Below are 15,914 nucleotides of genomic sequence, written 5' to 3'. Positions count from 1 at the left end.
CAATACTATCACATATTTTCTAACTCCAGAGATGTAGACCTTGCCCAAAATCACTATGAGCATTATTCCCCTCAGATGGTACCGACCAACCCTACTGGCTCACGGACTAAAATGCAAACTGGACAAGAAAAATAAAAGTCTATAAAAGCTTCTATGAATATGCAAAAAAAAAGGTTTGGGTTTCTTAGTCAGAAGGTATAGCGGGGAATTAGAAACTGAACTAATATCTTGCATCATTTCTCTTAGAAACAACACAGAAATACAGTCCAGACAGAATGAACAGCCAAAATAAATTAGCATTAGTGGGGTGGGTTGGGGGAAGGGGCAAAGTCTTGATGAAATTAACAGAACTGAAAGGTGGCCTGAAAAGGCACAGTTTTGAAGACAATGGGTGTTCTAGTTATCTTCCAAATTTCAGAAATTCCAATACAGATCGCACAGATCTTCACTTAGCAAATTTAAACAGTGAGAAGGTAGGAAAACTACTATAATCTATTGCGTCTGTTGCAAAAGAGAACTTACAAAATAATGACAGTTGAACTGGTGGGATGTAGATGTGAATTTGAAAAGGAAACCATGTTTGACAAGTGAGTTCCTTTGAGGTTATCATTAGCAGAATGGGTAAAAATATTCTACAGTACGTGATGTATTTGTACTTTGAGAAGGCCTTCAAGTTGCCGCACAGGGAGAATTTGAGCAAAGGGATTGAACCTAACTAATTAACATAGTAAAAGATAGAAAATAGTAGGAATAAATAACTCATTTTGGGTTGAGAAACTGTATCCAGTGAAGTGTCATAGGGATCAGTGTCTGGGGGCTCAACTGCTCACAATCTACGTCAACTGTATTGAAAGTATTGTATTGAAACATGGCTGCATTATGGCCTGTTATGGAAACATCAATGCCTTTGAACAGAAAATCCTACAAAAGGTAGTGGATTCAGCTCAGTACATCACAGGTAAAGCATTCCCCCCACCCCACCCCCAACCACTGAGCATATCTATGCGAAATGCTGTTGTAAGAAAGCAGCATTGATCATCAACTATCGTCACCACACAGGCCACGCTCTGTTCCTGCCACTACCATCAGGTAGAAGGCACAAGAGCCTCAGGATTCACACCACCAGCTTCAAGAACAATTACTACAACAAAAGAAGCTAATTACACTCATATATGGAGATGTTCCCACAACCAACAAACTTACTCTAAGAACTCTTATCTTCTTATCTCATGTCTTGATTTGTCTTTGCAGTTTGTTGTCTTCTATGCTCTACTTGATCTTTCATTGATCCTGTTTACAGTTACTGTAACAATTGAGTATGCTTACAGGAAAATGAATCTCAGGGTTGTATGTAGTGACATGTTTGTACCAATAATAAATTTTACTTTGAATTTTGAAAATACCCGAGAATGACAATGGTACAAAATTGGGCAGCAGAACCATTTACCAAATATATTCAAGACCAATATTCGTGAGATTTTTTTTGATATTTAGATAATTAACAAATATGGCATTAGTATGGAGAAGTGCCAGAGAATTAAATCGATTATTGAGGAGGCGCGTGTTCTTATCGACATTTCTAAACCTGTGCACAAGTGTATGCCCACCCAGATACCAGCATAGAGCAGAGATGGCCAGTCAAGTACTTCAGAGTTGTTGAAAGTTTATAAAGTTTTCAACAATTATTATCTTTATCCCCATAACGCGCGTCATACGAAAGATTACTCACTTTTCAAATATGGAAATCAACTTTTTCCTGTTCCTGACGGGTTCCGAGTCTTCCTCGAACTCTTCCATCTCCTTGCCCAAGAAGACCTCCTGGTGGAAGTCCCTGTTGAGGTTGCCCCCCTTCTCCAACTTGAGCCCATTCACATGATCCGGCGGCTGGATCTCGTTCTCGTCCTTGCCGACGGCCGACTTCTCCCTCTTGGCCGCCGAGTTGTTGGTGGGCCGGGCGTAAACGTCCACCAGCAGGAAAATGGAGAAGCAGCCCAGGTAGAGGCTGGCGATGCTACACAGGACGGACTTGACGGAGACCATGGTTAGGGTGTACGTCTGGGCAAGTGAGGGAGAGGGCGAGGCAGAGGGAGGGGACTGCACTGATGTAACCGGCCAGCGACTGCGTCAACGGCGGGAGGCCGTCATCTGGCCCGGGCCCCAGCCTCGGCCATAGACTGTCTGTCCACCGCGGTACACCCAACCCACGGCTCCCCCGACTCTTAACGCCCAGCTCACCCACAGGCCGCAGGATAAGGCCGCCGCAGAAGGAAGGTGTCTGCGCCGCAGCGCTGGGCAAGGTGTACCTCGGCGAGGCAGCGGGAGAACCCCTCTGGCGCCTCCTGGCCTGGACGACTGCAGCAGGCGGAGCGCTCGCCGCTCGGCCCCAACCCCTGGTGACCCCCTGGGTCTCCCCTGGGGTTCAGAATGAGCACTTGGAGCTGTGTGGTGTGTCAACCCAGCTCATGCCTTGTTCTCATTGCTACCATCAGGGAGGAGGCACACACTCAAAGAGATTCAGGAACAGCTTCTCCCCCTCTGCCATCCAATTTCTAAATGGGCATTGAACCCGTGAACACTACCCCACTACTTCTTTTTATTTGTTATTTTGCACTCCTTATTTTATCTTAGCTGTTTAATATAAGAACATAAGAAATAGGAGCAGGAGTAGGCCATCTGGCCTGTCAAGCCTGCTCCACCATTCGGCAAGATCATGGCTGATCTGGCCATGGACTCATTTCCAACTACCTGCCTTTTCCCCATAACCCTTAATTCCCCTACTATGCAAATTATATAAAACAATGTTACTCAGTTTTTTTCCTCTAAATTTATTGATCATGTATTTCATTGTACTGCTGCTGTATAGTTAACAAATTTCATGACATATGCAAGAGATAGTCTGATTCTGAACTGGGACAACCGTCAAATGTCAAGCAACACACACAAAATGCTGGTGGAACGCAGCAGGCCAGGCAGCATCTATAGGAAGAAGTACAGTCGACGTTTCGGGCCGAGACCCTTCGTCAAGACTGCTCAAATGTTGACAGTTTCAATATCTCTCCAGGCGATAGTCGGCTGTAGTCAAAGTCAAGTTTATTGTCACATGCAGAGCACATGAACACCCAAGTGCAATGAAGACCTTACTTGCAGCACCATCACAGGCTCATAGCAGCAGAGACATGACAGAGCTCGACATAAACTCAGTGGCCAGATTGTGTGTCTTCTGCCACCGTGGCCCATCCACTTCAAGGTTTGACATGTTGTGCATTCAGAGATGCTCTTCTGCACACCACTGTTGTAACGTGTGGTTATTTGAGTTACCACTGCCTTCCTGTTGACCCTTCACCTCTGGCCTCTCTCATTAACAAGGTGTTTTTGCTCACAGAACTGCCGCTCACTGGATGTCTTCATCGCTCAGTTTATGTTTTTTTTGTTTTTCATGCCATTCTCTGTAAACTCTAGAGACCAATATGCATGAAAATCCCAGGAGATCAGTAGTTTCAGAGATACTCAAGCCGACCCGTCTAGCATCAACAATCATTTCACGGCCAAAGTTACTTAGATCACATTCCTTTCCCATTCTGATGGCTCCTCGGTAGAGATCGTTAAGAGCACCAAATTTCTTGGTGTTCACCTGGCAGAGAATCTCACCTGGTCCCTCAACACCAGCTCCATAGCAAAGAAAGCCCAGTAGAGTCTCTACTTTCTGCGAAGGCTGAGTAAAGTCCATCTCCCACGCCCCCCCCCCCCCCCCCCCGCCCCATCCTCACCACATTCTACAGGGGTTGTATTGAGGGCATCCTGAGCAGCTGCATCACTGCCTGGTTCGGAAATTGCATCATCTCTGATCGCAAGACCCTGCAGCAGATAGTGAGGTCAGCTGGGTAGATCATCGAGGTTTCTCTTCCCGCCATTATGTACATTTACACTACACGCTGCATCCGCAAAGCAAGCAGCATTATGAAGGACCCCACACACCCCTCATACAAACTCTTCTCCCTCCTGCCATCTGGGAAAAGGCACCGAAGCATTCGGACTCTCTCGACCAGACTAGTTTCTTCCCCCAAACTATCAGACTCCTCAATACCCAGAGACTGGACTGACACCAACTTACTGCCCTCTACTGTGCCTATTGTCTATTATTTATTGTAATGCCTGCACTGTTTTGTGCACTTTATGCAGTCCTGAGTAGGTCTGTAGTTTAGTGTCGTTTTTTTTTCTGTGTCGTTTTCATGTAGTTCATTGTAGTTTTTGTACTGTTTCATGTAGCACCATGGTCCTGAAAAATGTTGTCACATTTTTACTGTGTACTGCACCAGCAGTTATGGTCGAAATGACAATAAAAAGTGACTTGAAGATCAGTTGAATCTCTTGATTATATCTGCATGCAGTAGTGCATTGAGTTGCTGTCACATGATTGACTGATTAGATATTTGCATTAACGGGCAGGTGTACAGGTGTTCTCTGAGTGAATTTCAACTTCACTGACCCCTTACCTTTGCTCCCCACCACCACCTTCCCTTTTACATAGGAGGACTATAAAAGGTATTCAAAGGAAAACCCTGATCACAATTACTAGTGCTCCAAGGATTTTGGACAGCCTAACCTCAGACCTAAGTTGCATAGTGAGGTTTGTGGTGGTGCTGCATTTACACAGAGTGGTTAAGCGATTAAATTAATAATCTAAGGTTCGGTTTATTGATCAGAGATCGCACAGAGGAGGAAATCTAACTTCAGCCATGGCAACCATGAAGCCACTGGAATGCAGAAAAAACCCAATTGATTCACCAATCCCTTTCAGGAAAAGAACTCCACCCAGCCTGAGCCTGGCTTGTTTGTACACCAAGGCCACAACAATGTAGTTTATTCTTACCTTCTGAGTTAAATATTCTAATACACCAGTTTAGGGTCAATTGGCTACAAGTGCTCATCTGGCCATTGACACCACCTCCCATGACCAAATAATTAAAATTGCAGTCAGCTCACTGCGAAGTTCCTAGGTGTACACTGTTCTGATGATCTGTCTTTATTCTTTCTTAATACCTATTGTGTAGCCCTGGAAATCAATCTTAATTCCTGAAATTTGGCCAGTAACTTGGCCCTCAACTAACTGCTTAACAACAGGGATGACACTGATTTATCATAAAGCATATTGAGGAATTCAAAGTGTAATATTAAAATCAATCTGGCATTACCTCCTCCAACTCACCTCTAATTTTCCTTCCTCTAAGATGAGTGAAGGGAAGTTCATGGGAAATGTCAGAGGTAGAATTTTTACACAGAGATCGATGAGTAAGTGGAATGCACAGCACAGACTCTTCAGCCTGTGTTTGTTAGTCCTGACGAAGGGTCTCGGTCTGAAACGTCGACAGTGCTTCTCCTTATAGATGCTGCCTGGCCTGCTGTGTTCCACCAGCATTTTGTGTGTGTTTTTTGTTTATTTTTGTTGTATTTTTATTTGTATTTAGAGACACAGCACGGCATTGGCCATTCAGGCCCTACAAGCATCACCACCCAGCAAGCCACCTATTTAACAGCCTAATCACAGGACAATTTACAATGACCAATCAATCTTCCTACCAGTACAACTTTGGTTTGTGGGAGGAAACCAGAGCACCTGGAAAAAACCCATGCAGTCACAGGGAGAACATGTTGCTGAGTCAACTTATATAGGCATACTCCATCATCAATCTAACTCTTCCCTCCCCCACAGTCCATTTCCTTCCATCAGTGTGCCTATCTATCTAAGAGTCCTTTAAATGTTCCTGTGGTATCAGACTCTTTTAGGCTTCCATCTGTACCGCTTGGTTTATCTTTACCTGGGACGATCCTGGCGAATTCCTGCTCACCCAGCTTGGAATATCTAACAGTGAAGTGTTGCCATGTGAGTTCATTTCAGCCATCCTGACTCAGTCTGTGGTCTCCCACACTTCTTGCTGACTTGGTAAATCAGCCAGCATGATCAAAAGCATCCCCCACCAGGCAGAAGATAGACAAGACCAACAGCATATATCGGCAAGTCCTGACGAAGGGTCTCAGCCCGAAACATTGACAGCGCTTCTCCCTATAGATGCTGCCTGGCCTGTTGTGTTCCATCAGCATTTGGTGTGTGTTAACAGCATATATCACCAGGATTAAGGACAGATCCTATCTCACTGTTATAAGACTATTGAATGGTGCCCTAGTATGATATAATGGATTCTTGACCTCACAATCTACCTTGCTCCCTATTCTCTCCCTACACTGTATTTACTCAGGAACTGAAACACTTCTTTCTGCATTCTGTTGTTATTTTTCTGTACTACCTCAATGCACGGGTGTAAATAATTGATCTGTGTGAATGGTATGCAATACACGTTTTCCTCTGTGCCTTGGTACATGTGACAATAATAAAGTAATTTTTTTAACTGTCCATTATATCACCGGTACTTACGCAGGAATGAAGGTCTTCCATCTCTGTCTGTCCTTGGCTGCTCAGATGTAGAAGGCTTCTTCATTGCTGTTTCCATAACAGTTTTGTTATACCAGTCAGAGGTGCTAGCCCTAATCTGAACTCAAACCTGGAGGACCGGTGGACCACTCTTAGTCTGGCCTCTACTCTTTGACCTGTTTGGCATGGATGACTATACCAGGAGTTAAAGCAAAAAGCCCCGACTCCAGCCAACACAGCTCACCGGGTCACTGAGGCACGCAAGCCTCCACGCCACATCAAGGTTGTGGTCCTCTTGGAGGAATAAAGTAATTTACTAGTTTATAATTTAATTTACATCATCAACAAATTTTAGGTAAGCAGCTCTCTGCTCCATCACCAAACACATTTTCAAATAGTTACATCCCCCAATCAGAACCATGTTTGACACCATTTGTCATTTCCTGCCAATTAAAGCATGGTTTATTACTATCAGCCTGTTAGGCAATCAACCTAACTTGTAAACAATTCAGTGATATCTCATTGGGGATACAAAAGATTGTAGATGCTGGAATTAAGGCAGAACATTGGATGCAAAGTCCTGAAGTAGGATCTCACCCGGAATGTCAACAATTCCATTTCCCTCACAGATGCAGCTTGACCTGCTGTGTTCCTCTGGCAGATTGTTCCATGAGTAATAACTCATTCTCTGTCTCAGTAGGAATTCTACTGTAAAATATTTAGAGTTTTTTGATAGTTAGGTTGCTGTCCAAATTGAAGTTATGATCATTAAGGATGAGTAATCTGCCCATCTTTATTCTGGAAGTATCCTTCTCATCACATCTAATTGCTTATAGAACATAGAATAGTACAGCACATTACAGGCCCTTCTATTAAGTAACTATCCCCGGCATTTTCTGGTAGTCAGTCCTTTTGCCAAAGCAGACCGCTTCTTCTTATTTACACTATCAAGGTTTTAATATCAATTTTCAATCTTGTCCTTTCCTGGGTAACACCTTTTCTATTCTTAGGCTGTTCGTGGAGGGTCAGAGAAACTTAGTGGGGTGCATACAGCTATTCATTTGTGTAAATTCACATGCATTTTAGCCAAGTCAATAAAGTCAGGAAGTACAGATTCTCCTGATGAAGGGTCTCAGACTGAAATGTCAACATTTACTCTTTTCAAGAGATGCTGTCTGGCCTGCTGAGTTCCTCCAGCATTTTGTGTGTGTTGCTTTGGATTTCCAGCACCTGCAGATTTTCTCTTGTTTCAGATTCTCTCTGTGCCCTAACAGATCACCATGGCCAAGGGGTAATCCTTGCAGCAGTTGCTTTCCAGACGAGAGACCAGTGGAATGGTAGGGAAATGGTGCTGGGCCCTTTATTGTTTGTCATGTAGATTAGTGATCTGGATGAGGTTGTTGGTGTCTTGAAGAGTAGACTTAACGGATGACACCAAAAAAGATGGTATAGTGGACAGTGAGAAAGGTTGTCAAAGGTTACAAGAGGACTGAGATCAGCTGGAGAAATAGGCAAGGGAATTTAACATAGAAAAATGCAAAGTGATGTAACTTGGGAAGTTAAACCAGGGCATGTCATACGTAGCAAATGGAAGGCCCCAGTAAGTGCTATTGAACAGCAAAATCTTGGGTTACAAGTACATAGTAAATTTGCTATATTATTGTCACATATACCAAGGTACAGTGAAAAACTTGGCTTGCGTCCATTCTTACAGATCACTTCATTACAACAGTACATTGAAGTACTACAAGGTGTAACAATAAAAGAGTGCAGAATAAAGTGTTACAGCGAGAGAAATTGCAATGCAGGTACTGTAGACTTTGATGAGATCTTGTGTGAGGTGAGGTAGATTGTGACGCCAAGAATCCACCTTAGGTTTAAATTTATTGTCATCAGATTGCACAACCAAAGGAAACCACATTCCTCTGGATTGCCAACACAGCACATAAACCAAAATATTATACAATGAATAAGTTAATATAATTCAAGTAAAGCACAGCACAGGTAAACAGTAAACAGTTCGCTGTCCTAGTGATGAGGCCTTGGTGGTGGCAGGGTATTCATTCATCTCACAGCCTGAGAGGTGAGGCTGTTCCCCAGTCTGGTAGTCCTAGTCCTGATGCTCCTGTACCTCCTTCCGAATGGTAATGGGTCAAAGATCCTCAAAGGCAACTCTCCTGGTAAATGTCACAAATGGGGGGGGGGGGGGGGGAAGAGTATCCTCAATGATCCACTCCTTACCCTTATGGCACTAAGGAACCATTCCATCGTTTTATAACAGCGAAACAGAAGCTATCCTTGAGCCTGGTGGTATGTGCTTCCAGCCCTTTGTATCTTCTGCTTGATGGGAGGGGTAAGAAGAGAGAAGGTCTGAGGTGGGTGGGATCGTTGATTACACTGGCTGCTTCACCGAGGCAGTGAGAAGTGTGGACAGAATGCGAGGTGGGGAGGCTGGTTACCACGGGGTGCTGGGCTGTGTCCACAACTCACTGCATTTTCTTGTGGATGTGGGCAGAGCAGTTACCATACCAAGCCAAGATGCGTCTGGATAGGATGCATCAATAAAAAAAAAGGGAGGCTCAAAGGATAACTTCTTTAGCCTCCTGAGGAAGTAGAGGCAGTAATGATCTTTCTTGGCCATGGCATCAATGTAGTTCCCTGATAGTTTTAACAAAAGTGGACAAGTTGATGAAGAAGGTGTATTGTATGCTTGCTGGAGGCATTCAGTATAGGAACTGGAATGTCTGATTACAGTTGTACAGATCGTTAGTTAGAATCCTGTAGGAAAGATGTGATTAAGCTACAGAGGGTGCAGATCAACAAATGTTGCTGAGACTGGAGGACCTTTGTTATAAAGAGAGATTGGATAAGCCAGGCTGCTCTTTCTAAAGTTCTAAATTGGCCTTCGTAAATCAATGTATTTCAGTACAGGAGTTGGGACTTTATGTTGAAATTGTACAAGACGTTGGTGAGGCCTAATTTGGAGTATTGTGTACAGTTTGGGTCACCTCCCTACAGGAAAGAGTGCAGAGGAAACTTACAAGGGACATGAGGATCTGAGTTATAGGGAAAGGTTGAATAGGTTAGGACTTTATTCCCTAGAACATAGAAGATTGAGGGGAAATTTGATAGAAGAATACAAAATTATGAAGGGTTTAGATATGGTAAATACAAGCAGGCTTTTTCCACTGAGGTTGGGTGAGACTACTTACTAATTTCTTTCCATGTTTTCATACACTTCTGTGACTCATCACCTTGAATCACTGGTGTCTTTACAGTCAAGGCGCTCCCCACAGCATTTGTAAACACAAGACATTCTGCAGATGCTGGAAATCCAGAGCAATGCATCCAAAATGCTGGAGGAGCTCAGCAGGTCAGGCAGCATCTATGGAAATGACACACAGCCTTACTGACTCAGAAGTTTCCTATACTGCCAATGGAGCTTGAATGTTGAAATTGTTTCTTACAGTGTGGAATAGGCACTTTGAGCTCCGCCACCCAACAAACCCCAGATTTAATCCAAGCCTAATCACAGGACAATATACAATGACCAATTAACCTACCACCCGGTACGTCTTCGGACCGTGGGAGGAAGCCAGAGCATGCAGAGGAAACCCAAGCGGTCAAGGGGAGAACATACAAACTCCTTACAGGCAGTAGTGGGAATTGAACCTGGATCCCCGGTACTGTTATGTGTTGTGCTAACCAGTACGCTACCGTGCCGCAACTAGGAACTTTAAATTATCGCTTCTTACCCATCTATAGTTTTAGCTATATAGTTCAATCTTTAGATATTTCAAGTCCACTTAGACCATAAGACATAGGAGCAGAATTAGGCCATTTGGCCCATTGAGTCTGCTCTGCCATTCAATCATGGCTAATCCTTTTTTACCCCTCCTCAACTCCTCTCCCCAGCCTTCTTGCTTTAATTTTCGATGTAGTGGCCAGTCAAGAACCTATTAATCTCTGCCTCCAATACACCCAACAACCTGGCCTCCACAGCTGCCTGTGGTAACAAATTCCACAAATTCACCCTCTGGCTAAAGAACTTTCTCGGCATCTGTTTTAAATGGACTCCCCCGCCATGGGAAATACCCTTACCACATCTACTCTGAAACCTTTCAAATGTTAAAAGGCCTAGACAAAGAGATCCCCTCTCATCCTTCTAAATTTCAGCGAGTACAGGCCATCAAACATTCCTCATACGATAACCCTTTCATTCCCGGAATTAGCCTTGTGAACCTCCTCTGAACCCCCTCCGATGCCAGCACATACTTTCTTAGATAGGGAGCCCAAAACTGTTCTCACTTCTCAAGGTAAGGCCTCACCAGTGCCTTATAAAGCCTCTGCATCGCATCCCTGCTCTTATATTCCAGACCTCTTGAAAAGAATGCCAACATTGCATTTATCTTCCTCACCACTGACTCCACCTACAAGTTAACCTTTAGAGTGTTCTGCACAAGGACTCCCAAGTCCCTTTGCAACTCAGATTTTTGGATTTTCTCCCCATTTAGAAAATAGTCTGCACATTTATTTCTACTACTAAAGTGCATGACTATGGATTTTCAAACATTATATTTTATTTGCCACTTTCTTGCTCATTCTTCCACTCTGTCCAAGTCCTTCTGCAACCTTCCTGTTTCCTCAACACTACCTGCCCCTCCACCAATCTTTGTATCATCTGCTATCTATTCCATCATCTAAATCATTGATATACAGCATAAAAAGAAGCAGCCCCAACACTGACACCTGCGCAACACCACTTCTCACTGGCTGCCACTCAGAAAAGGATCCTTTCATTCCCACCCACTGCCTCCTACCAATCAGCTAATGCTCTAACCATGCTAATAACCTTCCCATAACCCCATGGGCTCTTAACTTGGTAAGCAGCATCATGCGTGGCACCTAGTCAAAGGACTTCTGAAAATCAAAATATACAACAGCCTACAATATACAATGTCCTATTTGTAATCTCCTCAAAGAATTCCAACAGGTTCATCAGGCAAGTTTTTCCCTGAAGGAAACCATGCTGACTTTGTCATATCTTGTCCTGCATCACCAAGTACTCCATAACCTCATCCTTAATTGACTCCAACATCTTCCCAACCACTGAGGTCAGGCTAACAGGTCTATAATTTCCTTACTGCTGCCTTCCTCCTCTCTTAAAGAGTGGAGTGACATTTGCAATCTTCCAGTCCTCTCCCACCATGCCAGAGTCCGATGACTTTTGAAAGATCATTACTAATGCTTCCACAATCTCTACCACTACCTCTTTCAGAACCCCAGGGTGCAGTTCATCTGGCCCAGGTGACTTATGTAGCCTTAGGTCCTTCAGCTTTTTGAACATCATCTCCCTTGTAATAGTAACTGCCCCCACTTCTCTTGCCCTCACACCCTTCAACATCTGGCACACTGTTAGACTCTTCCAATTGAAGATTGATGCAAAACACTCATCTGCCATCTCCTTGTCCCTCGTTATTATTTCTCTGGCCTCATTTTCTAGTGGTCCTGTACCCACTCTCATCTTCCTTTTATTTTTTTTGTGTACTTGAAAAAACCTTTTCTATCCACCTTGATATTGTTTGCTGACTTGCTTTCATATTTCATCTCTTCCCTCTTAATGATTCTTGTAGTTGCTTTCTGTAGGTTTTTAAGTTTCCCAAACCTCTATCTTCCTGCTAATTTTTGCTTTGTTGTATGCCCTATCTTTTGCTTTACATTAGTTTTGACTACTCTTGTTAGACACAGTTGTACTATTTTGCCATTTGAGTATTTCTTGTTTTTGAGTATTTCCTGCACCTTTCTCATTTTTCCCCAGAAGCTCAAGCTATTGCTGTTCTGCTGTCATCTCTGCCAGCATCTCCTTCCAATTTACTTTGGCCAACTCCTCTCTCATACCATTGTAATTTCCTTTTCTCCACTGAAATACTGCTACGTCAGACTTTACTTTCTCCCAATCAAATTTCAAGTTGAACTCACTCATATTGTGATCACTGTCTCCCAAGGGTTTCTTTACCTTAAACTCCCTAATCATCTCCGGTTCATTACATAACACCAAATCCCCTGGTAGACTCAATGACAAACTGCTCTAAGAAGCCATCTCGTAGGCAATCAACAAATTCCCCCTTTTGAGATCAATTTCCAACCTGATTTTCCCAATCTACCAACATGTTAAAATCTCCCATGACTATCATAACATTGTCCTTTTGACATGTCTTTTCTATTTCCCACTGTAATCTGTAGTCCACATCCCATCTAAAGGTTTGGAGGCTTGTATACAACTGCCATCAGGATTCTTTTACCTTGCAGTTTCTTAACTCAACCCACAAGGATTTAGCATCTTCCGATCCTATGTCACATCTTTCTAATGATTTGATGCCATTCTTTTTAGCAGAGCCACGCCACCCCTTCGGCCTACCTTCCTATCCCTGATGCAATGTGTAACCCTGGACATTCAGTTCCCAACTACAACCACCCTTCAGCCACAATTCAATGGCGGTCACATCATACCAATCTGTAAAAGTGCAACAAGATCATCCACCTTATTTCTTATATTCTGTGCATTGAGGTTTAACACTGAGTACTGTATTTGCTACCTTTTTTGATTCTGCATCCCTAATGCACTGATGGTTGCAGTTTTGCCCTATCATCTGCTGCCCTTCCTGACAGTCTGACTGCACATTATCTTTGCTTTTTTACCATCTGCCCTATCCTAAGCCCCTTCACTCTGGTCCCATCCCCCTACCAAATTAGTTTCAACCCTTCCCAACAGCTCTAACAAACCTGCACACGAGAATAGTGGTCCCCCTTGGGTTCAGGTGTAGCCAATCCCTTTCGTACAGGTCATGCCTCCCACTATGTCCCCCGCACCAGCTTCTCAGCCACGCTTTTATCTCCAAATCATCTTGTTTCTACCCTCACTGGCGTGTGGCAGAGGTAGCAATCCAGAAATTACTACCATAGAGGTCTTGCTTCTCAGCTTTCTGCCTAGCTCTCTAAATTCTCTCTCCAGGACCTCTTTGCTTTTCCATCCTATGTACCAAGACATCTGGCTGCTCTCCCTCCCTCTCCAAAACGCTGTGAGTGCGATTCGAGATGTCCTTGACCTTGACACCTGTGAGGCAACATACCATTCGGGTGTCCCATTCACGACCACAGAAGTTCCTGTCTGATCCTCTAATGATCGAGTCCCCTATTACTACCGCTCCCCTCTCACTTCTGCACCACGGACCTGTGCTCAGTGCCAGTAACTTGATCTCTGTAGAATTCCCCAAAAGGTCATCCTCCCACAACAGTAATCAAAACAGTATACTTATTGAGGGGAATGGCCACAGGGGTGCTCTGCACCAACTGCCTGTTCACCGTCCCATTCCTTCTACTGAGTCACCCAGCTACCCGCCTCCTGCAACTTAGGGGTGCTACTTCCCTGTAACTCAGAATCTCCTCACTTGTCCGTACAAGGTCATAAAGCTGCTGCTCCAGATCCCTAACACGGTCATCGAGGAGCTGCAGCTGGATGCACTTCACACAGATATAGTCCCCTGGAAGACTCTGGGTCGGCCAGGACTCCAACAGATATTATGTTAAAGATAGTGTGCCACTTTCTTTATTTCTCTCTCTTCCAGTGGTTAATACTCAGCAATTGTTTGCAGTAACTTTTTTTCTGCTGTACTGTTCACACGTATACATCATCTTACTAACCTCAGTGTCTGAGGCGTCTGCACTAATAGGTTAAGGTTGAGAGATCATTCTTAGAAGTCAAGGCTGGCCCAGCGCAGTCCTACCAATAGTTCCGAGCAGTGGGAAGTATCAGTGGTCTGGAAATTGCTCTGTGCTGTTTTTGGAGTTGAAACTGTGCTGAGGACACACTGACCAGACTGTCAAAGTTGCAAAAAGTACAAGACCCCAACTTTAAGGATTATAGGCCAGCATTGTGTGCTACTGCACTGAAATTGCCAGTTTCAACACCACGTTCCCTGCTGATGTGTTGTTGGACCTTGCCAACCATAACAGCACCGAAACAGGCCATCTCAGCCCTTCTAGTCCGTGCCAAATGCTTACTCTCACCTACCTACACTCAGCCCATAACCCTCTATTCCTTTCCTGTCCATATACCTATCCTATTTTGCTTTAAATGACAATACTGAACCTGCCTCTACCACTTCTACTGGAAGCTCATTCCACACAGCTACCACTGAGTAAAGAAATTCCCCCTCATGCTACCCTTAAACTTTTGCCCCCTAAGTTTCAACCCATATCCTCTTGTTTGAATCTCCCCTACTCTCAATGGGAAAAGCCTATCCACGTCAACTCTCTCTATTCCCCTGATAATTTTAAATACCTCTATCAAGTCCCCCCCTCATTGGACAGTATAAACCATCTTTGTAGCCAGCTCTTAAAGGAGCAACTTAACAATACACTCTTCCCACTTCTGGATGAATAGCTAATTTCATGAAGGGTGTGGCAGAGTTTTCCCAGTGAGATGTCCTAGGCATTTTGTAAAGAATAACGCATTTTGGTCACCTGTAGTTTTCACTTCTGGCAGAATATTAATGTACATGGCTATGGAGATCCTCTAGGGATCCTTGGCAGGAAGTTGCCAGGGAGGTCTTGGTGCAGTGTCTGAAGGGTGCAATGCAGGAATATGTCTGTGGGGAGGAAGTTTCCTCTCCTTGAGTAAGGGGTTTGTGTTACTTCCACAATGCTATGAAAAGTGGCAAAGATTGGCAGAAGCTGCCTGCAGTGATTCCGAGGCTGGGAAGCTGATTGCGATTAGACTGTTGTGGTTAAAGCAGTCAAGCCACACAAATAGCTTTGTCATTGCAGTTATAGGTCATCAAAAATTTCAATAAGGACAAAATGCAAGCATCAACTCTGTAAATAGCATGACTACAGGGAAAGCAAATATTGTGAAATCTGACGCTTCAGTGAGTAAACAAATACTGTTGTTTGCCAGACCAGTGAGTTTAAAATGCCTATAGACAAATTTTAAGTAGTGTATTACTTTTTAATACCGTTTGGAGAGATTTAAGGTAGAGAGGAAAAAATGCTAAAACTCAGAATACCAAAGAAAGGACAATAGCTTTGTCAGAGATGAGAGCTTTAAAAACATTCAAAATCAATCCATTTTAGATTAATTTCAATTTTCAGCAGTCTTTTTTGTGTGGGCATGTGAATTTCTTACCTAAAGTGCATAAAAGCAGGTATTTGAATAATTTAGTGTAGCAACATGTATTTGTATAAAAACTCAAATTAATAATGTTAGCTATTGGATTTGACAATAACATTTCTTCTGGGTAAAAAGCACTGATCCTTGTTGGTGGCTGAGAAAACATTACAGACAGCATCCAAAATGCTCAGCAGAATCTGAATAGAAAGATGTTTCAGGTTTACATCCTTCATCAAATTGTGGGGTAAAAAATAGAAAAACTGGAAGTAACAATCTGCTGTAGGAACTCAGCAGGTCAGGCAGCATTGTTAGGAGGAA

At 43.5% G+C, this 15,914-nt stretch overlaps 1 protein-coding gene across 1 annotated transcript in view; it reads right to left on the bottom strand.

Annotated features, from left to right (window-relative positions):
- Positions 1 to 2,308, bottom strand: part of sdf4 (stromal cell derived factor 4) — a 91,200-nt gene extending 88,892 nt beyond the window's left edge. The window contains exon 1 of the mRNA XM_073031916.1: positions 1,730 to 2,308. Within this exon, the coding sequence (XP_072888017.1) occupies positions 1,730 to 2,040 (311 nt within the window). The 5' untranslated portion in view covers positions 2,041 to 2,308. The remainder of the gene's footprint in view (positions 1 to 1,729) is intronic.
- Between the last annotated feature and the right edge of the window lie 13,606 nt (positions 2,309 to 15,914).

The sequence above is a fragment of the Hemitrygon akajei genome, chromosome 29 (assembly GCF_048418815.1).
Source record: "Hemitrygon akajei chromosome 29, sHemAka1.3, whole genome shotgun sequence".
In the NCBI taxonomy this organism is placed as follows: Eukaryota; Metazoa; Chordata; class Chondrichthyes; order Myliobatiformes; family Dasyatidae; genus Hemitrygon; species Hemitrygon akajei.
The sequence above is the reverse complement of the archived record's forward strand: the minus strand, read 5'-3'. Positions and strand labels throughout refer to the sequence as shown.